General features: G+C 42.3%; 1 protein-coding gene across 2 annotated transcripts in view; it reads left to right on the forward strand.

Moving 5' to 3' along the window:
- The window catches only part of LOC112152630 (kinesin-like protein KIF21A), a 47,102-nt gene that overhangs the window by 26,104 nt on the left and 4,761 nt on the right, over window positions 1–16,237 (forward strand). Inside the window, exons 4-33 of one of the 2 annotated variants that reach the window (XM_024282323.2) lie at window positions 193–342; window positions 2,520–2,654; window positions 2,732–2,896; window positions 3,085–3,200; window positions 3,344–3,539; window positions 3,620–3,809; window positions 5,098–5,161; window positions 5,276–5,479; window positions 5,840–5,887; window positions 6,850–6,910; window positions 6,977–7,085; window positions 7,160–7,348; window positions 7,421–7,620; window positions 8,021–8,128; window positions 8,207–8,275; window positions 8,351–8,496; window positions 8,561–8,696; window positions 8,768–8,962; window positions 9,474–9,575; window positions 10,359–10,524; window positions 11,226–11,289; window positions 13,075–13,129; window positions 13,242–13,444; window positions 13,535–13,699; window positions 15,211–15,243; window positions 15,354–15,389; window positions 15,547–15,680; window positions 15,753–15,837; window positions 15,912–16,001; window positions 16,071–16,229. In XM_024282323.2, the coding sequence (XP_024138091.1) occupies window positions 193–342; window positions 2,520–2,654; window positions 2,732–2,896; window positions 3,085–3,200; window positions 3,344–3,539; window positions 3,620–3,809; window positions 5,098–5,161; window positions 5,276–5,479; window positions 5,840–5,887; window positions 6,850–6,910; window positions 6,977–7,085; window positions 7,160–7,348; window positions 7,421–7,620; window positions 8,021–8,128; window positions 8,207–8,275; window positions 8,351–8,496; window positions 8,561–8,696; window positions 8,768–8,962; window positions 9,474–9,575; window positions 10,359–10,524; window positions 11,226–11,289; window positions 13,075–13,129; window positions 13,242–13,444; window positions 13,535–13,699; window positions 15,211–15,243; window positions 15,354–15,389; window positions 15,547–15,680; window positions 15,753–15,837; window positions 15,912–16,001; window positions 16,071–16,229 (3,773 nt within the window). The remainder of the gene's footprint in view (window positions 1–192; window positions 343–2,519; window positions 2,655–2,731; window positions 2,897–3,084; window positions 3,201–3,343; window positions 3,540–3,619; window positions 3,810–5,097; window positions 5,162–5,275; window positions 5,480–5,839; window positions 5,888–6,849; window positions 6,911–6,976; window positions 7,086–7,159; window positions 7,349–7,420; window positions 7,621–8,020; window positions 8,129–8,206; window positions 8,276–8,350; window positions 8,497–8,560; window positions 8,697–8,767; window positions 8,963–9,473; window positions 9,576–10,358; window positions 10,525–11,225; window positions 11,290–13,074; window positions 13,130–13,241; window positions 13,445–13,534; window positions 13,700–15,210; window positions 15,244–15,353; window positions 15,390–15,546; window positions 15,681–15,752; window positions 15,838–15,911; window positions 16,002–16,070; window positions 16,230–16,237) is intronic. The other variant, XM_024282330.2, reaches the window with a different exon arrangement.

Here is a 16,237-nt window from a genome sequence, read left to right on the forward strand (position 1 = left end):
AAGCGGAGGTCAGTTCGTTCAGCTGACCTCACTGCTGTGAAACTGTCATTAGTTTATCTGTGGGGTCAGCTCCCGGCTTTATTTTAGGATGCCGCTAACAGCTGATGAGGCAGCAGCTGCCCACATGAAGCAAAACATCACATCGAAAAACAGTTTTATCTGTGTTTGACATAGATTTAATCTCCTCTCCAGCTCTACAACGAAGAGGTTCTGGACCTGTTTGACTCCACTCGAGAATTGGAGGCCCGGAGGCAGAAATCCGGCATCAAAATCCACGAAGACGCCAACGGGGGCATCTACACCGTGGGGGTCACCACCCGCACCGTCACCTCCGCCGCTGAGGTCGCCTTTAACAGCTTTGACGATCCCGACGGGTTGAAGTGTTTCCTCATTTAGCCGTGTTTACACAGCAGTCGAGGCCCAAAAGTAGCGGAAGTTTCAGCTCCATTTATCAGTGTCGGCTATCACTGCACCAATGGTTAAAGATCACACTTCCTGCTCTGGAAGGAGTGACCACAACAAGAACTTTCAGGATCTTCAGCAAGCCATTAATATCTCAGACTTTTGATATTTTTTAGAACTTTATTAATTAACTACAACTATTGTGTCTTCCACTCTATAGGGTGCACAGTCACTCTATGGACTATTTTAAACTTATAATGTATATAATGCGCACCGAACTAAAAGGCACATTAAATGAGACAAAAGAGTCTGAGATAAATCCATCAGTCAGACTGTGTAAGCTCTGTTGACAGTGGTCTAATTCTACAACTTATTTGTAACACGCTACAATACCTGTTTATAGCACAACCTTGTTTATAGCACGTCAAAGACAGACTGATACCGCTAAAACAAACGTTACTGTGACTATGCTAACTCCCAACGTTGTCAGTAACACATAAAAGATACACAGTTTGACACTGCTACATGTTAGCTGCATTAGCTCCACGTTAGCAGCATTAGCTCCACCTTAGCTGCATTAGCTCCACGTTAGCGGCATTAGCTCCACGTTAGCTGTATTAGCTACATGTTGGGATTAACTCTGCGTTAGCTGCATTAGCTCCATGTTAACGGCATTAATTACACGTTGGCTGCATTAGCTACACGTTGGGATTAGCTCTGCTTTAGCTGCCTTAGCTCCACGTTAACTGCATTTGCTACATGTTAGCTACATTAGCTCCACTTTGGCTGCTTTAGCTACACATCAGCTGCATTTGCCACACATTGGCTAGATTAGCTACACTTTAGCTGTATTAGCTACACATTAATTGCATTAGCTCCTAGTTAGCTGCATTAGCTACATGTTAGCTTAATTAATTACAAGTTAGCTGCAATAACTACACGTTAGCTACATTAGCTCCACGTTAGCTGTATTACCCACATAATAATTACATATGCTCCATGTTAGCTGCATTAACTACATGTTAGCTGAATTTGCTACACTTCAGCTGAATTTGCTACACGATAGCTGCATTAGCTCTATGTTAATTGCATTAGCTACACATTAGCTACATTAGCTCCCTGTTGGCTGCTTTAGCTACACGTCAGCTGCATTAGCTACACATTATTTCCATTAGCTCCACTTAAGCGGCATAAGCTACACGTTCGCTGAATTTGCTACACAATAGCTGCTTTAGCTCCACGTTAGCTGAAGTAGCTACACAGTAATTGCATTTGCTCCATGTCAGCTGCATTAACTACACGTTAGCTGAATTCGCTTCTCCATAGCTGCATTAGCTCCATGTTAGCGGCATTAGTTCCACGTTAGCTGCATTCGCCACATATTAGCTGCATTGGCTCTACGTTAGCTGCGTTAGCTATACATTTGCTACGTTCGCTACACTTTAGCTAAATTTATTACACATTAGCTGCATTAGCTACACGTTAGCTGAATTCGTTGAACGTTAGCTGCATTAGCTACACATTAGCTGCATTAGTTACACATTTGCTGCATTAACTACACGTTAGCTGAATTCGCTACATGATAGCTGAATTCGCTACATGATAGCTGAATTCGCTACATGATAGCTGAATTCGCTACATGATAGCTGAATTTGCTACTCGTTAGTTGCATTCTTCATCCTTTGTAAATTATCTGCAGCTGGTTTAAACTTTATTTGTAGTCTAGATTTTGAGCAGGAAACTTCAAAATGTGATTTTCTCTCAACCCATAACTCACTAAGTGTTAGACGGCAACTTCAGCCTTTTCTGACTCCTAAGTTGTTATGGATACAAACAAAAAACGATCACTAAAACTAGTATTTCCTACTTATATTAATAAATATGAATACACTTTTTGAACAACTTTACTAGCACACAATGTTAAAACTAAAGGTGTGTTTTAGAGGAGGATTTTTTACAGAAATTCTGAATGTTTGGCATGGTGGTGGACCAGTCATGGTCCACACTGTAAACTGAGAAGTCAACTTTTACATTTGCAGCATCAACCCGTGATCTGATTTGCCCTGGCTTTGTGAGCACACATCCACTCATCCACTCCTACTGTCTCCTTTTCATAGATGATACAATGTCTGAAGCTGGGCGCTCTGTCTCGTTCCACCGCCAGCACCCAGATGAACGTCCAGAGCTCGCGCTCTCACGCCATCTTCACCATCCACCTGTGCCAAGTCCGAGTCTGCTCCCCGGATAACAATGTAAACACTACAACACAAAACAACAAGCAGCAAAATGTCCATCCATTCATTGAAAGAATTGCCTCTTTCTTTCTCAGGATAACGCGACAGATAACCGGCTGGCCAACAATTCAGAGATCAATGAGTTTGAAACTCTGACAGCTAAGTTCCACTTCGTGGACCTGGCTGGTTCTGAGAGGCTGAAGAGAACCGGAGCAACAGGAGACCGGGCCAAGGAGGGGATCTCTATCAACTGTGGACTTGTAAGAAATCTGATTCTGAACTGTAAATTTAAATGGAACTAGGACGCACCCTATTGACCACATTTGGAATTTCACCGTTTTCTTAAAGTTCTTTAGAAAAAGTCTTTTTTTATCCTTTAAGGAGTTGCATCTTTCTATTACAGCTTTTAAATTTCAAAATGTGATGTAACTCCGCCTCCTTTTGGCAGCTTGCTCTGGGAAACGTCATCAGCGCTCTGGGAGACAGAGGCAAGCGCTCCACACATGTGCCTTACAGAGACTCCAAACTGACCCGGCTGCTGCAGGACTCTCTGGGGGGAAACAGGTTTGTCATCATCCAACTTGACAGGAAAAAAAGCACATTTTGGGCTACAAAAACAATTTTATGACTGAAGTTTGTGGACAGACAAATATTTTTTAGGTTAAATATATATAATATTATATTATTTTGGTTGGTTTCCTCTGCAGCCAAACAGTGATGATCGCCTGCATCAGCCCGTCAGACCGGGACTTCATGGAGACCCTGAACACCTTAAAGTACGCCAACCGGGCCCGGAACATTAAGAACAAGGTGGTGGTGAACCAGGACAGAGCCAGCCAGCAGATCAGCGCCTTGAGGACAGAGATCGCACGGCTGCAGATGGAACTGATGGAGTACAAGACGGTGAGAGTGTGATGGAGACTCAAGGAGAGGTTTTTAGAAAGTCCAACTCAGAACGGCGACTTTGTTTGCTCGATTTTCAGGGCAAACGCATGGTGGGGGAAGACGGCGTGGAGGGAATAAACGACCTGGTGCACGAGAATTCCATGCTGCAGACGGAAAACAACAACCTGAGAGTGAGAGTGAAAGCCATGCAGGAGACCATCGACGCCCAGAGGGCCAGGCTGACCCAGCTCCTCAGTGACCAGGCCAACCAGACTCTGGCTAAAGCAGGTGGGACACGCCCATTAACAACAACATTTGTTGTCACATTGTGGAAAACATGGATGGTGTTGAGAAAGTAGCTTGGGTTTTTATGTCTTGGAGAGCTCTACAGAGACACCGGAAAGGACTTGTGTCTGGGTTCACCAGATCTTTCAGTGTCTCTCCCGGTGCGATGAAATTCCATCGTGCTGCGCCAGGATGACAGCTTTTTTAAACGTTTTTGTCTGTTGCCTGGTTTGAGCATTTACCTGAGAGATAAAAAAAAATGAAACTATCTTTTTTATTATTTTTTGATGAAAATAGAGCTGCCACTAACGATTATTTTAATAGTCGACTAATCACCGATTAGTTTTGCAATTAGTCAAAAAAATCGAGTCATGTGCAAACTGGATGTAAAGCACACCTCTTAACCATCATTAGCTTTAAACAAACTAAAAACTAAATATATAACATTACCTGTGATAATGCTAGTGTGAATGCTGTAAGCTGAATTTGGCCGCTGAGGATGCTAGAGCTAATAGCTAAAAACACTGAAGTTGATAGCTTAAATCGCTGAAGTGAATCGCTAAAGCTGATTGCCAGCTAAGATATTAGTTAAATGCCAAATTAGCCTAAACAGAAAAAAACCTAAATTAGCCAAAACAGCTAGCATGCAGTTGACATATTAGCTAAACTCCAAAGTAGCCTAGAAACAAAAAAATCCTAAATTAGCTTAAACAGCTGGCATTCAGCTGAAATATTAGCTGAACTCCAAAATAGCCAAAAAAACATTAACAAATGCCAAAATAGTCCAAAAAGCTAGCAGAATGCCATTATAACATTTCCTACTTTATTACACTCTGACTCCATATAATATAAAGTAACGACTAATCGACTATTTAATTAGTCGTCGATTAGTCGACTAATCGTGGCAGCCCTAGATGAAAATAAGAAAAACATCATCAGTCCATAAAGCTAGAGAGCGATCGCGCTCAACGCCTGCTAAGACGACATCGAGATGACATCACAGCAGCTCTCCATCTGCCAGGCAGCCAACCGCTTGAGGTTAGCATAGCACGCTTCTCTGACGTGAGTCCAGCAGAGTTAATGAGCCCCGCCTCCCAGGGTCGCTAGCTCTTCTGGACCTGGGGCAGTGGGGCTCGATAGCTCATCTATGGGCAATAATTAGTGCAGTTTCTACATCAAAAATATGTAAAAGTGTTCACAAATATAGTGATCCTATTAATTATATCATGTCATTGTATTGTTTTATAAACCAGTATTGCATTACTAGAAGGAAGCACTGGTTCTGTTTCAGGAGAAGGCAGTGAAGAAATTGGAAACATGATCCAGAACTACATTAAAGAAATCGAGGAGCTCAGGTGAGTGTCACCTAGAGACCTGTTCCTCCTTCCATAGGAGAACGTTCTCGTGTTTATACAAAGTTATCAGAAACGATCAGAGTAGACGATGTATTAAAGGTCGATGACTTTCAGGGCCAAACTTCTGGAGAGTGAAGCCGTGAGCGAGAACCTGAGGAAGAGTCTGTCCCGGGCCTCCACGCGCTCCTCGCTGTTCGCCAGCCCCGGATCGTTCTCCGCCGCCCTCCTGGCTCCTGAGAAGGAGGCCAACGACATCATCGAGATGGCGAAGAAAAGCCTGGAGAAGCTCAAGAAGATGGAGAAGAAGAAGAAGAAAAGGTAAAGACAGTTGAATTGAATCGATGGAAGCGGCTGATTTTTTATTTTTTTTTATTGAGTTTCTTCTTTTATTTTACGTTTCATTTTGGTTTCTGGACATTATCTTTAAAAAAAAAAACAAAAACATTTTTTACTGAAAAGTCGGTACTATGAGACATTGCTGATTGGATTGAATTGGTTATTTGGCTTATTGATTTCTATTTTGATGAGTAGTTCCAGATTTCCTGACTGGGATTTATCAGATGAAAGTTGATGACTGATTTGCTCTTCTATTGCCGCTCTGTCTCACTCTGCCCCATGTCGGCCCCAAACTCTGTACCCCCCCGTCCGTCTGCTCCTCCTCTTCTTTTTTCCCCGAAGACTGAGGCAGCAGGAGGAGAGTGAGCTCCGTGAGGCTCAGGCGGCCAGGTCTGACCAGCTCCCCAAAACCAGCAAAGACGTCCTGAGATCACCCGGACGGTCTTTTGCTCGCACAAATGAATTCACCTCAGCTAATTCTAGACCCACTTTGGTTTTACCCAAACTAACAATAAACTTTATGATGATTAAATCGCCTGAAAGGAAACAAAATTCCCTAACAGACTGATTTCCTAGCAGGTTTTCTGTTATGATTGTACGCTGAAAGACGCTGATCAGACCTTTTTAATCACATGGTTTTCACACTGGACCAGCAGGGAGGGCCTTCTTCTGCTGTTGCTTTTTCTAGTGTTTAATAGGACATGTTGAAAGAGGCTTGGCGCAAAATATTAAAGCGGTGCAAATATCAAGAATTGGGAAAGAAACAGAAACGTTTTGGTTCGTTGTTAGCATCCTCGGAGAGCGGCCTTGTTTTTTATTTATTTTTATTTAATTTTATTTAAAAACAACAATTCGAGACTTAAAATTTTAACAGGCCAGAAATTTGATTTAAAAAAATCAAAAGAAAACTTCTCTTGCTGTAGAGAATTGTCATCGACTGGATAGATCCAAAATTGCTCATTGTTATTTTTGCGCCGCTAATGCTAGCTTGAAGGCATAAGTTTGTGCGCAAATAGACCTCTCAGCGACGGGGATGGGGATGGGGGCGGGGCTGCTCTGTGTCAATAGTCCTGCCCACAATCCAGACTTGTTTTTTTAATGAGCTACCGCATGAAATATGTCTTAAAAACACGTCAGCGGCTTCTTGATATCTGCTAATGAAAGTCTTGCTGGCCTGTTGTGTTTGATCAGCGTCTCTGCAGCATCAGCCTGCCTTTACACCGAGGTGAATCATGACTTCTTCTCCTGCCCCAGTAACGCCCTTTAACGCCATCTGATGACATTTCTAACCGCGTGAACGTCCCTTTGAAGCCTCACCATGTGACACTGTTCGATCTCCTTTGTCCTGTCAGCGCCGTCAAAGAGGAAGTCCCAGACAATGATCAGGAACGAATCAGCGAGGAGGCAGACGTAGTGAGTGTCACGCTTTTTAAAAAAATGTTTTTTAGATTTCTGTTAGTTAAAAAACTGCTCCAATAGGAGGGGAGCGACCATGAAGATGGCGATGACGACGGAGATGAGGAAGACTCCGACGTGGCAGGAGAAGAGAGCTCCGATGAGTCGGATTCTGAAGAACTGGACGAGAAAGGTTCAGATTAAATTAGTCATTATTCTGATGTTGTCTTTTATTTTTGCTGAACCGACCGATGTGTTGATGTACAGAGAGCGTCCAAGCCGACCTGGCGAACATCACCTGTGAGATCGCCATCAAGCAGAAGCTGATAGACGAGCTGGAGAACAGCCAGCGGCGCCTGCAGACGCTCAAGCAGCAGTACGAGCAGAAGCTGATGATGCTGCAGAACAAGATCAAGGACACGCAGCTGGAGAGGGACAAAGTGCTGCACAACATGGGTAGGACACGCCGCTGGGTTATCGTAGAGGTGGAAATAAAACTTTAAGTCTGCTTCGTTTCTCCGTCTCCAGGCTCAGTGGAGTCGGGCTCAGAGGAGAAAGCCAAACGGATCAAGGCGGAGTACGAGAGGAAGCTGAGCTCCATGAACAAAGAGCTGCAGAAGCTGCAGTCGGCGCAGAAGGAGCACGCCCGTCTGCTGAAGAACCAGTCGCAGTACGAGAAGCAGCTGAAGAAGCTGCAGCTGGACGTCACTGAGATGAAGAAGACCAAAGTAAGACCTCTTTGGGTTCAGATTCAGTTACATCCACTGACTGTATTTGAGAACTGGACTGAGTGAGTGTGACGTCATCCATAGAAAATGGTTTACTTCCTGCTCCAACCAAATAAAGTCTGATTGGTACGTTTATAACGTGAATAACTTGCATAACAGACAAAAAAAATATATAAAAAATATGTTATTCTGCCACAAACTATTATTTTAATACAGTTTTTACTTGGCATGTCAGTTTGTTTTTATAATTTAAAAAGTTTTTTTTCTTTAGCCAGAGAGCCAGAATGGAGAGGTAAAGGAGCCATGTGGCTCTGGAGCTGCAGGTTGCAGACCCCTGTCCTTCACAGTTGGTTGTTTCATCTCAAAATCTCATCCCTGCTGTGCTCTTTTCTGCCACCAGGTGTCACTAATGCGCCAGATGAAGGAGCAGCAGGAGAGGAGCAGGGCCGCCGAGTGCAAGAGGAACAGAGAGATCGCCTCCCTGAAGAAGGATCAACGAAAAGCAGAGGCAAGAGAGACTGAAAGGCGCTAAAATAACATCTTTTGCTTTCATTTCTTTCATAAAACCCTTTTTCTTCTCTTGTAGTTTCAACTGAGGCAGCTGGAGGCTCAGAAGCGGCAGCAGGAACTGATTCTTCGCCGGAAGAACGAAGAGGTACAGCAAGTTGAGAAAAAAAAAAAGCATTGGCAACAAGTTTGAAACCGTTTCCTGTTTTCGTGGTGCGTTCAGGTGACCGCGCTGCGGCGGCAGGTGAGACCCACGTCTGGGAAGGTGAGCAGGAAGGTCAGTCTCCCCGACCCCCTTCAGGAACCGTCCCAAAGGGGAATACCTCCGAGGCCGTCATCGTCGGGGGCAACCACCGCTAACGGCGCCAGGTACGGCAGGTCTGAGGTTCTCCTCTCTCATCAGGAGTTCTGACAGTCACCTCCTTCGGTTTAGGAGTTCTCCAGTGCGGGTAGGGAGCACCAGGACCGCCAGGACTAAATGGCAGTCTCTGGAGAGGCGCGTCAGTGACATCATCATGCAGAGGATGACCATCTCCAACATGGAGACGGACATGAACCGTCTGCTGAAGGTAGGGCAGCTGTCACAACAACTCACAGGCGCGCGCGCTCTCAATTAAACGCGCTCTCCTCGATTCTGCAGCAACGGGAGGAGCTGACCAGACGGAGGGAGCGCGTGTCCAGGAAGAGGCAGAAAATGGCCACCGACGGCGCCGACGCCGACCGCTCTTTGACGTCCATGAACGAGGAGCTGGAGTCTCTGAGCGCCAACATCGACTACATCAACGACAGCATCGCTGACTGTCAGGCCAACATCATGCAGATGGAGGAGGCCAAGGTGATACTCTGATCTGTCCATCATCCCGTGTGTTTTACCACAGATTTTTAAGAAGATCTGCATGGAGGAATGGAACAAAACAGCAGCTACACTGTTGAAGACGTACAAGAAACTTTTGTCCTCTGTCATTACCAACCAGAAATAAGATGAACTTTTAGCATTTATTTTCTGCAGTATTATAAATAAATTCTTTAAAAATCAAACAAACCCAGATTTCCTAAAACCTGTTAAAATGCTATTAAAGTCTGGTTTGATCTAAAAATGAAAAACTTCACAAAAGAGGGTTCAAATACTTTTTTACTGAGTCTAGATGTAAAGTTTTCTCATTTAAAGATCAAAAAATATTTCTCTTTTGTGTTTGTGGCTTCCACAGTCACTATGTTAAGTTTTGATGTCTTAAAAATCGCCTTAAATCAGACGTTTTAAAATCAATTTTTGTCCAAAGTATAAAACTTTGTTACAGATGGACCTCTTTATTAAATATGTAATTTTTTTATTTTTTTTCTTGCAGGAAGAAGGAGACACGGTGGATGTGACTGCTGTCATCAGCTCCTGTAACTTATCGGAGGCTCGTTTTCTTCTGGATCATTTCATGACGATGGCCATCAACAAGGTACCAGAGGCTGCGCTTTATTAGCACCTCTATGAACTTTGAACAGATTCAGTCACGGATCTGTGTTGGTTTAATCCCCCCATTCTCTTTCTGTATAGCTGGTCTGGGATCTAAGTGAGAAATTGATTAAAAATACACCTTTTTCAAAATGGCGGCTTTTCTGTTAGTGTTATCTCCGTAGCAACCATTTTATGTTTTGTTCGCTTGAGGTCACCGAACAGATTGGCGTTAGTTTCACAAGAATCGGCAAAAGTACATTTTTGGGTTTCCTTAGCAACGGAGGTTATTTGCTAACCACGCCCACATTCATTATATGTTCATATTCTATGTTATCATACTTGGTAAAGCGTCACCCTGGGATCTACATATTACATTTTCATAGCAATGCATTGAAATATGTGCGTGTATTAAGACTACGCCACATTTGCGAGCTCGCCATGCACACGCCGTTCAAAAGCTACAGCTTCCAATATCATATTTCTTTTGCCAGTGCCTTTCCAATTATGCTCAAAGCGTTAGGAAACTATTGATAAAAACTCGTTTTTTTGTAAATTCAAGATGGCAGCAAGTTCCCAAGGTCAAAGGTCAACAAAACTTTAGGGGTCATTGTAGACTTCAGCTAGGGGCATGTGCATCAAATTTCGTGAGAATCGGACAAACCGTGAGTTAGTTACAGTGAGTTAGTTTTTGCAGGCACGTTTTTCCACTTTTTAGGCTTATTTTTCCACATAATCAAGAGGTTTGTAACAATTTGTGGTAATCCGCCATCTGCTGGTTCGTCAGGGTCTACAGGCGGCCCAGAAGGAGTCCCAGCTGAAGGTGATGGAGGGCCGGCTGAAGCAGACGGAGATCAACAGCTCCACGCAGAACCAGCTGCTGTTCCACATGCTGAAGGAAAAAGCCGAGATCAACCCAGAGCTGGACGCCCTGCTGGGCAGCGCCCTGCAAGGTACCGAGCAGATCCTCAGCGGCGTCGGAACACCATCGCCGTCTCCATCACGTCTTCTTCAACCTGCACTTTATTTTACACCCGTCTCAGTGAATTCATCACCTTAAGAAACAAAAGCGATGAGTGTAAAACAAAGTGGAGCCATTTTTTTTGTCCTCATCTTTTGAGCTTGACTTTGATTTCTGTTTGTTTTTGTGTGAATTCAGAGTTAGGGTTGCTGTCAGCAGGTGAGTAAGAGGTTGTCTGGGAGACGAGCACGCTGCATGATTCCCCTGCAACTAAAACATCCAAACCGCCAACATTTTTCTATTTTTATTCCAACCAAACTATTGTTAAAAAAGGCATTTTTAGGCCCTATTTTAGTCGTTTAGTCCAGAAATCTTGCAGCGTGCATAAAACAAACTAACACAGATGAAGTAACTGTAACAAAGTGCATGTAACCCCTCCTGCTAGTCTGTCCGGATGTTTGGAACTGAATCTTAACAGCAGTAAAAGCTGAGCTGAAACGTCACAGCCTCACACCAGTTTGTGTGTCTGCTCTGTTGTGTTTGTGTCTCTTTGTGTTTGTTTAGTCTGATGTGTTATCACTCTGTAAACACTGAGGCTGGGCTTCCTGACTGAGTCCCCCCTTCCTTTCAATATGGAAACGCTGCGTATGAAATCCACACGGTTCTTAGAAAGGTGTTGTTTGGGTTTCCCAGGCGCTGAGAACGGAGACGACAGCAGCAGCGATGAGTCCACGCCAAGCCCCGCCTCCGACGGCAGGTGGGTCAAACAAGGAGCTTTAGAATAAATACTGCAAAGTCGGAAAATACTCCAAAGAAAATCATCAAACGTTTACTATTTTGTTGTAATTTTTTTACACAACAAGGTGAAACTGTAAAATAAGTTGTTTTTTTAGCCAAAACTCAACATTTTGTTCACTAATTTCAAGCCTCACAACAAACTCCATATGTTGCAGTTCCTCAAATGACCACTGGGGGCTGTACTTGGCCAGGAGTCTACAACTTTTAAAACTAGAAGAGCCATTTAGTCAGTTTTCTGAACCCAGCGAGAGCCACCATATCCTACTTATTCTTTTAGAAAATACACTTTATTTTTTATGCTATTTCCTTAGAAAATGTAGCTTTCAAATATTTCCAAATAGTAATTTAAAAGTGTGATGTTTTTCTGTAACTTTAACATCTTTACTTTTAACAGCAGTAAATGCAAGTTGTTTCCTTTCAAAATAAAATACACTGTCAAATAAGATCCTCCTGCTGCAGCAGATTTTGAATAAAAAATGAAAGAAAAACCAAGTCAAACATGACATTGTCTTTCATTATGATAACTACAAGAGCATAAGGTGCAGCATATATTAGAATATTATGAAGGATTAAAAGCAGATAAAAGTGGCTTTTTACTTTGGCTTTGCACTGTCCCTTCACTCTTTTTTTTTATTTGCAGGAAATGGAAAAAACATAAGCTCCACCCTAATCATCGATTGGGGCGGAGCTTACGCGTCAATAAGGCTTCTTTCATTTTCACCATTTTGAATCGCCATAAGCCATCAGTCAAGTTCAGATACGTCTGGTTTTAGCTAGGATGTTCTCACCATCTTAGCAGGCTATGACATTACCAAATATTGAGAAAGTGGGCGGGGCAATCAAAGCAGAGAATCTCATTACCATGTGACTCTCAGTAAAACTCTTGAGGTTTTCAATAGGGGTGTGGGGGGAAATTTATTCCATGATTTACCACAATATTTAATTAGGCGATACTTGATTTAAAATGCTGACGAGACGATATTTATCGTGTCGTGCTGCTTCATTACTCTGATATGTTTTTGGAAATAATTTGTTTTAAGTCTCCTGAACCGTTTGAAAGCTACATTCAGCAATGTAGGAAATAAACAACACTTTATTTCCTAATCATACTTTTAGAACCTTATTGGTTAAGCCACATTCATTCTATGTTTTTATTTTTCTTATTCTGAAACATATTTTGTTGTGGAAATCAGACAATTTTGACTGTTCCGTTTAACAACAAAAATGTCTTAATTTACCAAAATAAAAGCACCATGAATTTTGTGAATAAAAGCAAGTTGTTTATGAGATACAGTTGCAGTGCTTAGTGTTGTGATCATTAAATAAAATGAGTTTTACCATTTTATTACAATGAAAGGTGTATTTATATTCAGGTAGAGTTTTTTTTTAAATCATACGCTGTAAAAAATGATTCTGTACAGTCATGGGATATATCATGATAATTATCGTGAGACATATATTGCGATACGCATCGCATTGCCAAGACACTACCCCCCTAGTGAATATTTGAGGAACTGCACCTCACTTTGTTTAACCAGAGCTTTAACTTCACTGTTAGCATTCTTTCAACTATCGTAACTCTTAAACCATTTAACCAATTATTAATTCCAGTGGTTATAATTGGTTCTCTTGAGGTGATGGATCATCCCACCTGTTTGAAGACCTGAAGTTTCTCCATTTATTTCAAAAGTTAGGAAAAAGTAAAGCTGTGATGAGATTAGCTGACTTCCTGTTTGTGTTTCAGCTCTCTGACATCAGACCTCATGAAGTTATGTGGTGAAACCAAACCAAGAAACAAGGTATTGTGCTCCAGACGCCCATTCTGACCACAATGTTTAGCATCTGAATTTTCATTGAAAGATGGCAATCAAATCTGTTTGTGGTTTGCTCCAACCTGCTGTGATCCTGCAGGCTCGACGGCGGACCACCACCCAAATGGAGCTGCTCTATGCCAGCAGCGGGGATCTGTCCTGCGACTCCCCAACTGGAGACTTCTCGGGTCCTCTTCTGCCCCTCACAGAGTTCCCTGAAGGGCCCGCAGACAAGCAGGGTCAGCCCCCCACCCGCGAGCCAACCGTTTCCCCATCTGTGCTGTCTGCCAGACCGGCTGGGGTGTAAGTGTCAGCATGTGGGACTGCTCACTGACAGAGATGATGCTATTTTTTTAATTGTTAATAGTATTTAATTCTGTACCTTCACTAAAGTTCTGGATCCAGATCGCCTACAGGGATCAAGAGGGACCTGTTGGAACGTTCGCCCCTCAACCGGAGAAAGATGCAAGAGAAAGGGCTGCCGGTGTCGCACATCCCAACACCGACACAGACGCACACAGCAGAACCCAGAGCCAAAGCCTCAGATTATAAATCTTTGTAAGTCCACCTGCAGTTTGCTTGAGCTCCAAACTCTTATGCTACATTCACACGGGGATGAGACTCGAGTTCAGGTTGGCTTTTTTTACGCAGAGCCTGAAAACATTCGTAAAAACTTGGGAGAGTTTTGAGCACACGGATACACGTGTTTACGTCGACTTTTCTTTGGATTATGTCGCTTTAACGTGGATTGCCAAGTCTGGTGTGAACGTAGCTTAAGGGTACAGTCAGTAGATCGTGAGATTGCTACATTTCCTCAATTAAAAAAATGCATTTGTAAGAAATGTGGATTGTAAAGAAATGTGTTTATTTTTGTTAGGCTACAAAGGTCGGCAACCTTTTGGGTCCATTATCTACCAATCAAAACCTAGAAGGAGCCACATGGACTTACTTTAGCCTTTAAGAAATTTGGATTTGCCTTCATGACCTTCTTATTGTTTTTTATTATTATTATTATTTTTTAATAAATGTGAATTTTGTGAAGTATTTTTGGTACCAACAGAAGCAAAAATATAAAAAGAAACTAGCATGTTTCAAAATGGGATTTTTTTTTTTTTTTACATTTTTACCTTTTACGTTTAGTAGATCCCGAATTAGCAATAAAGCTAGCTTGTTGCTTAATAACTTAATAGCTGAACTCCAAATTAGCATAAAATTCCTCAGTAAATTAAATCAGCCAAGTATGTTAGCATATTGCTAAAATATTAGCTAAACTCCAAATTTGCATACAAAACTCAGTAAATTAAATCAGCCAAAAATGTTAGCATGTTGCTAAAATATTAGCTAATCTCCAAATTAGCAAAAAAAAACTCAGAGGCCAAATTAGCCACAAAAAAAGCTAGTTTGTTTTGCTCAATTACTAGCTGAACTCCAAAATTGCCTAAAATTCCTCAGTAATCTAAATTAGTCAAAAATGTTGTCAAATTGTCAAAATAGAAGCTAAATTATCCCAAAATAACTTCAGCATAAAATTCCTCAGAAAACCAAATTAGTCAAAAACATTAGCCTGTTGCTAAAATAGAAGCTAAATTCTAAATTACCCTAAAAACCTCAGTAGAAAACAAACTAGCAAAAAATTTAGCATGTTGCTAAAATAGAAGCTAAACTCTAAATTTTTTTTTGAAAATTACTATTATTTTATTTTCTTCAGCTAGAGAGCCACCATGGAGAGATAAAACACATTCTATGCAACAGATTGGCCAACAACCAATCAGAACGTAGAATACAGTGCACTGTTTAAAGGATAAAAAATGGCTCTAAGAAAAAATAAAACAACTAGAATATAGTGATGGACTACTTTATATCATTGGACTGAAGAGGAACCGCCCTCTAGTGGCGAATTAGTGAAATGCAACTAGATTCACTTTGATTTTCAGACTGTTTCAGCCAAAATATGGTCAATCAAAAAACATTTTATTTTATTGTTAGTTTGTTTTGCTCTTATTACCAAACAAATGACACCAACACTCTTATTCAAAAATAATATTTCAAAAAAATTCCTCTGTTTTCAGGTTGGAGGAATCTCCTGTTTTTGAAGGCCACAGGTAATAAACACCTGCCACATCACCTGCAACAACTATTATAGTATAGTTACTTTTGACCAGAAAAAAGAATCTGTATATAATTTCTGTTATATGGGGCGACTGTGGTGCAGCGGTAGAGCGGTCGACCTCCGATCGGAAAATCACAGGTTTGATTTTGGCTAAAAACGGCTATTAAAATATATCAAAAGATGAATCGAGTAGGATTTCAATGTTTTACCAAACACGGATTCACTACATTTATTTTTGGTTTGCAGAAGAAAATTTCATTTAATTTAAAGAAATAAAAAGTAATGTCTGTCTTAGAGGTGTGATCAATCCTGTGACGGCGCCCAAGAACAGCCGGTCTAGAATTCAGTGCCTGCATGTGGCTGAGGGACACACCAAGCCCGTGCTGTGTGTTGACGCCACAGATGACCTCCTCTTCACGGGCTCTAAAGGTACGTGGTTGCTCCAACGACCTCTTAGCTGGTGACCTTTGCTTATGTTGACCCCAAATTTGTGCCTTTTAGATCGAACGTGCAAAGTGTGGAACCTGGTGACCGGTCAGGAGATCATGTCTCTGGCAGATCATCCCAGCAGCGTCGTCTCAGTCAGGTACGAAACACGGTTTTATTTTATTTTATTTTATTTTTTTGGTGTTATTTACCTTCTGAAATGGTTTATTTCAGGTACACCTCCAGCATGGTGTTCACCGTTTCCTCCGCTTACATCAAAGTCTGGGACATAAGAGATTCGGCAAAGTGTATCCGCACGCTCACGTAAGTCAGCCGCGCTCGCGCATTGATGCAAACGCAGCATCAAACTCCACCGTCGCCATTCCCTCACAGGTCGTCCGGACAAGTCGCAGCAGGAGACACCTGCTCCTCCGCTAGAAGTCTATCCGTCCCACCTGGAGAGAGTCAGATCAGCCAGATTGCCCTCAACGCGTCTGGCTCCTTCCTGTACGCTGCCGCCGGGAACGCCGTCCGCATGTGGGACCTCCGAAAGTAAGTCC

Source organism: Oryzias melastigma, linkage group LG23, assembly GCF_002922805.2.
Source record: "Oryzias melastigma strain HK-1 linkage group LG23, ASM292280v2, whole genome shotgun sequence".
Taxonomy (NCBI): domain Eukaryota; kingdom Metazoa; phylum Chordata; class Actinopteri; order Beloniformes; family Adrianichthyidae; genus Oryzias; species Oryzias melastigma.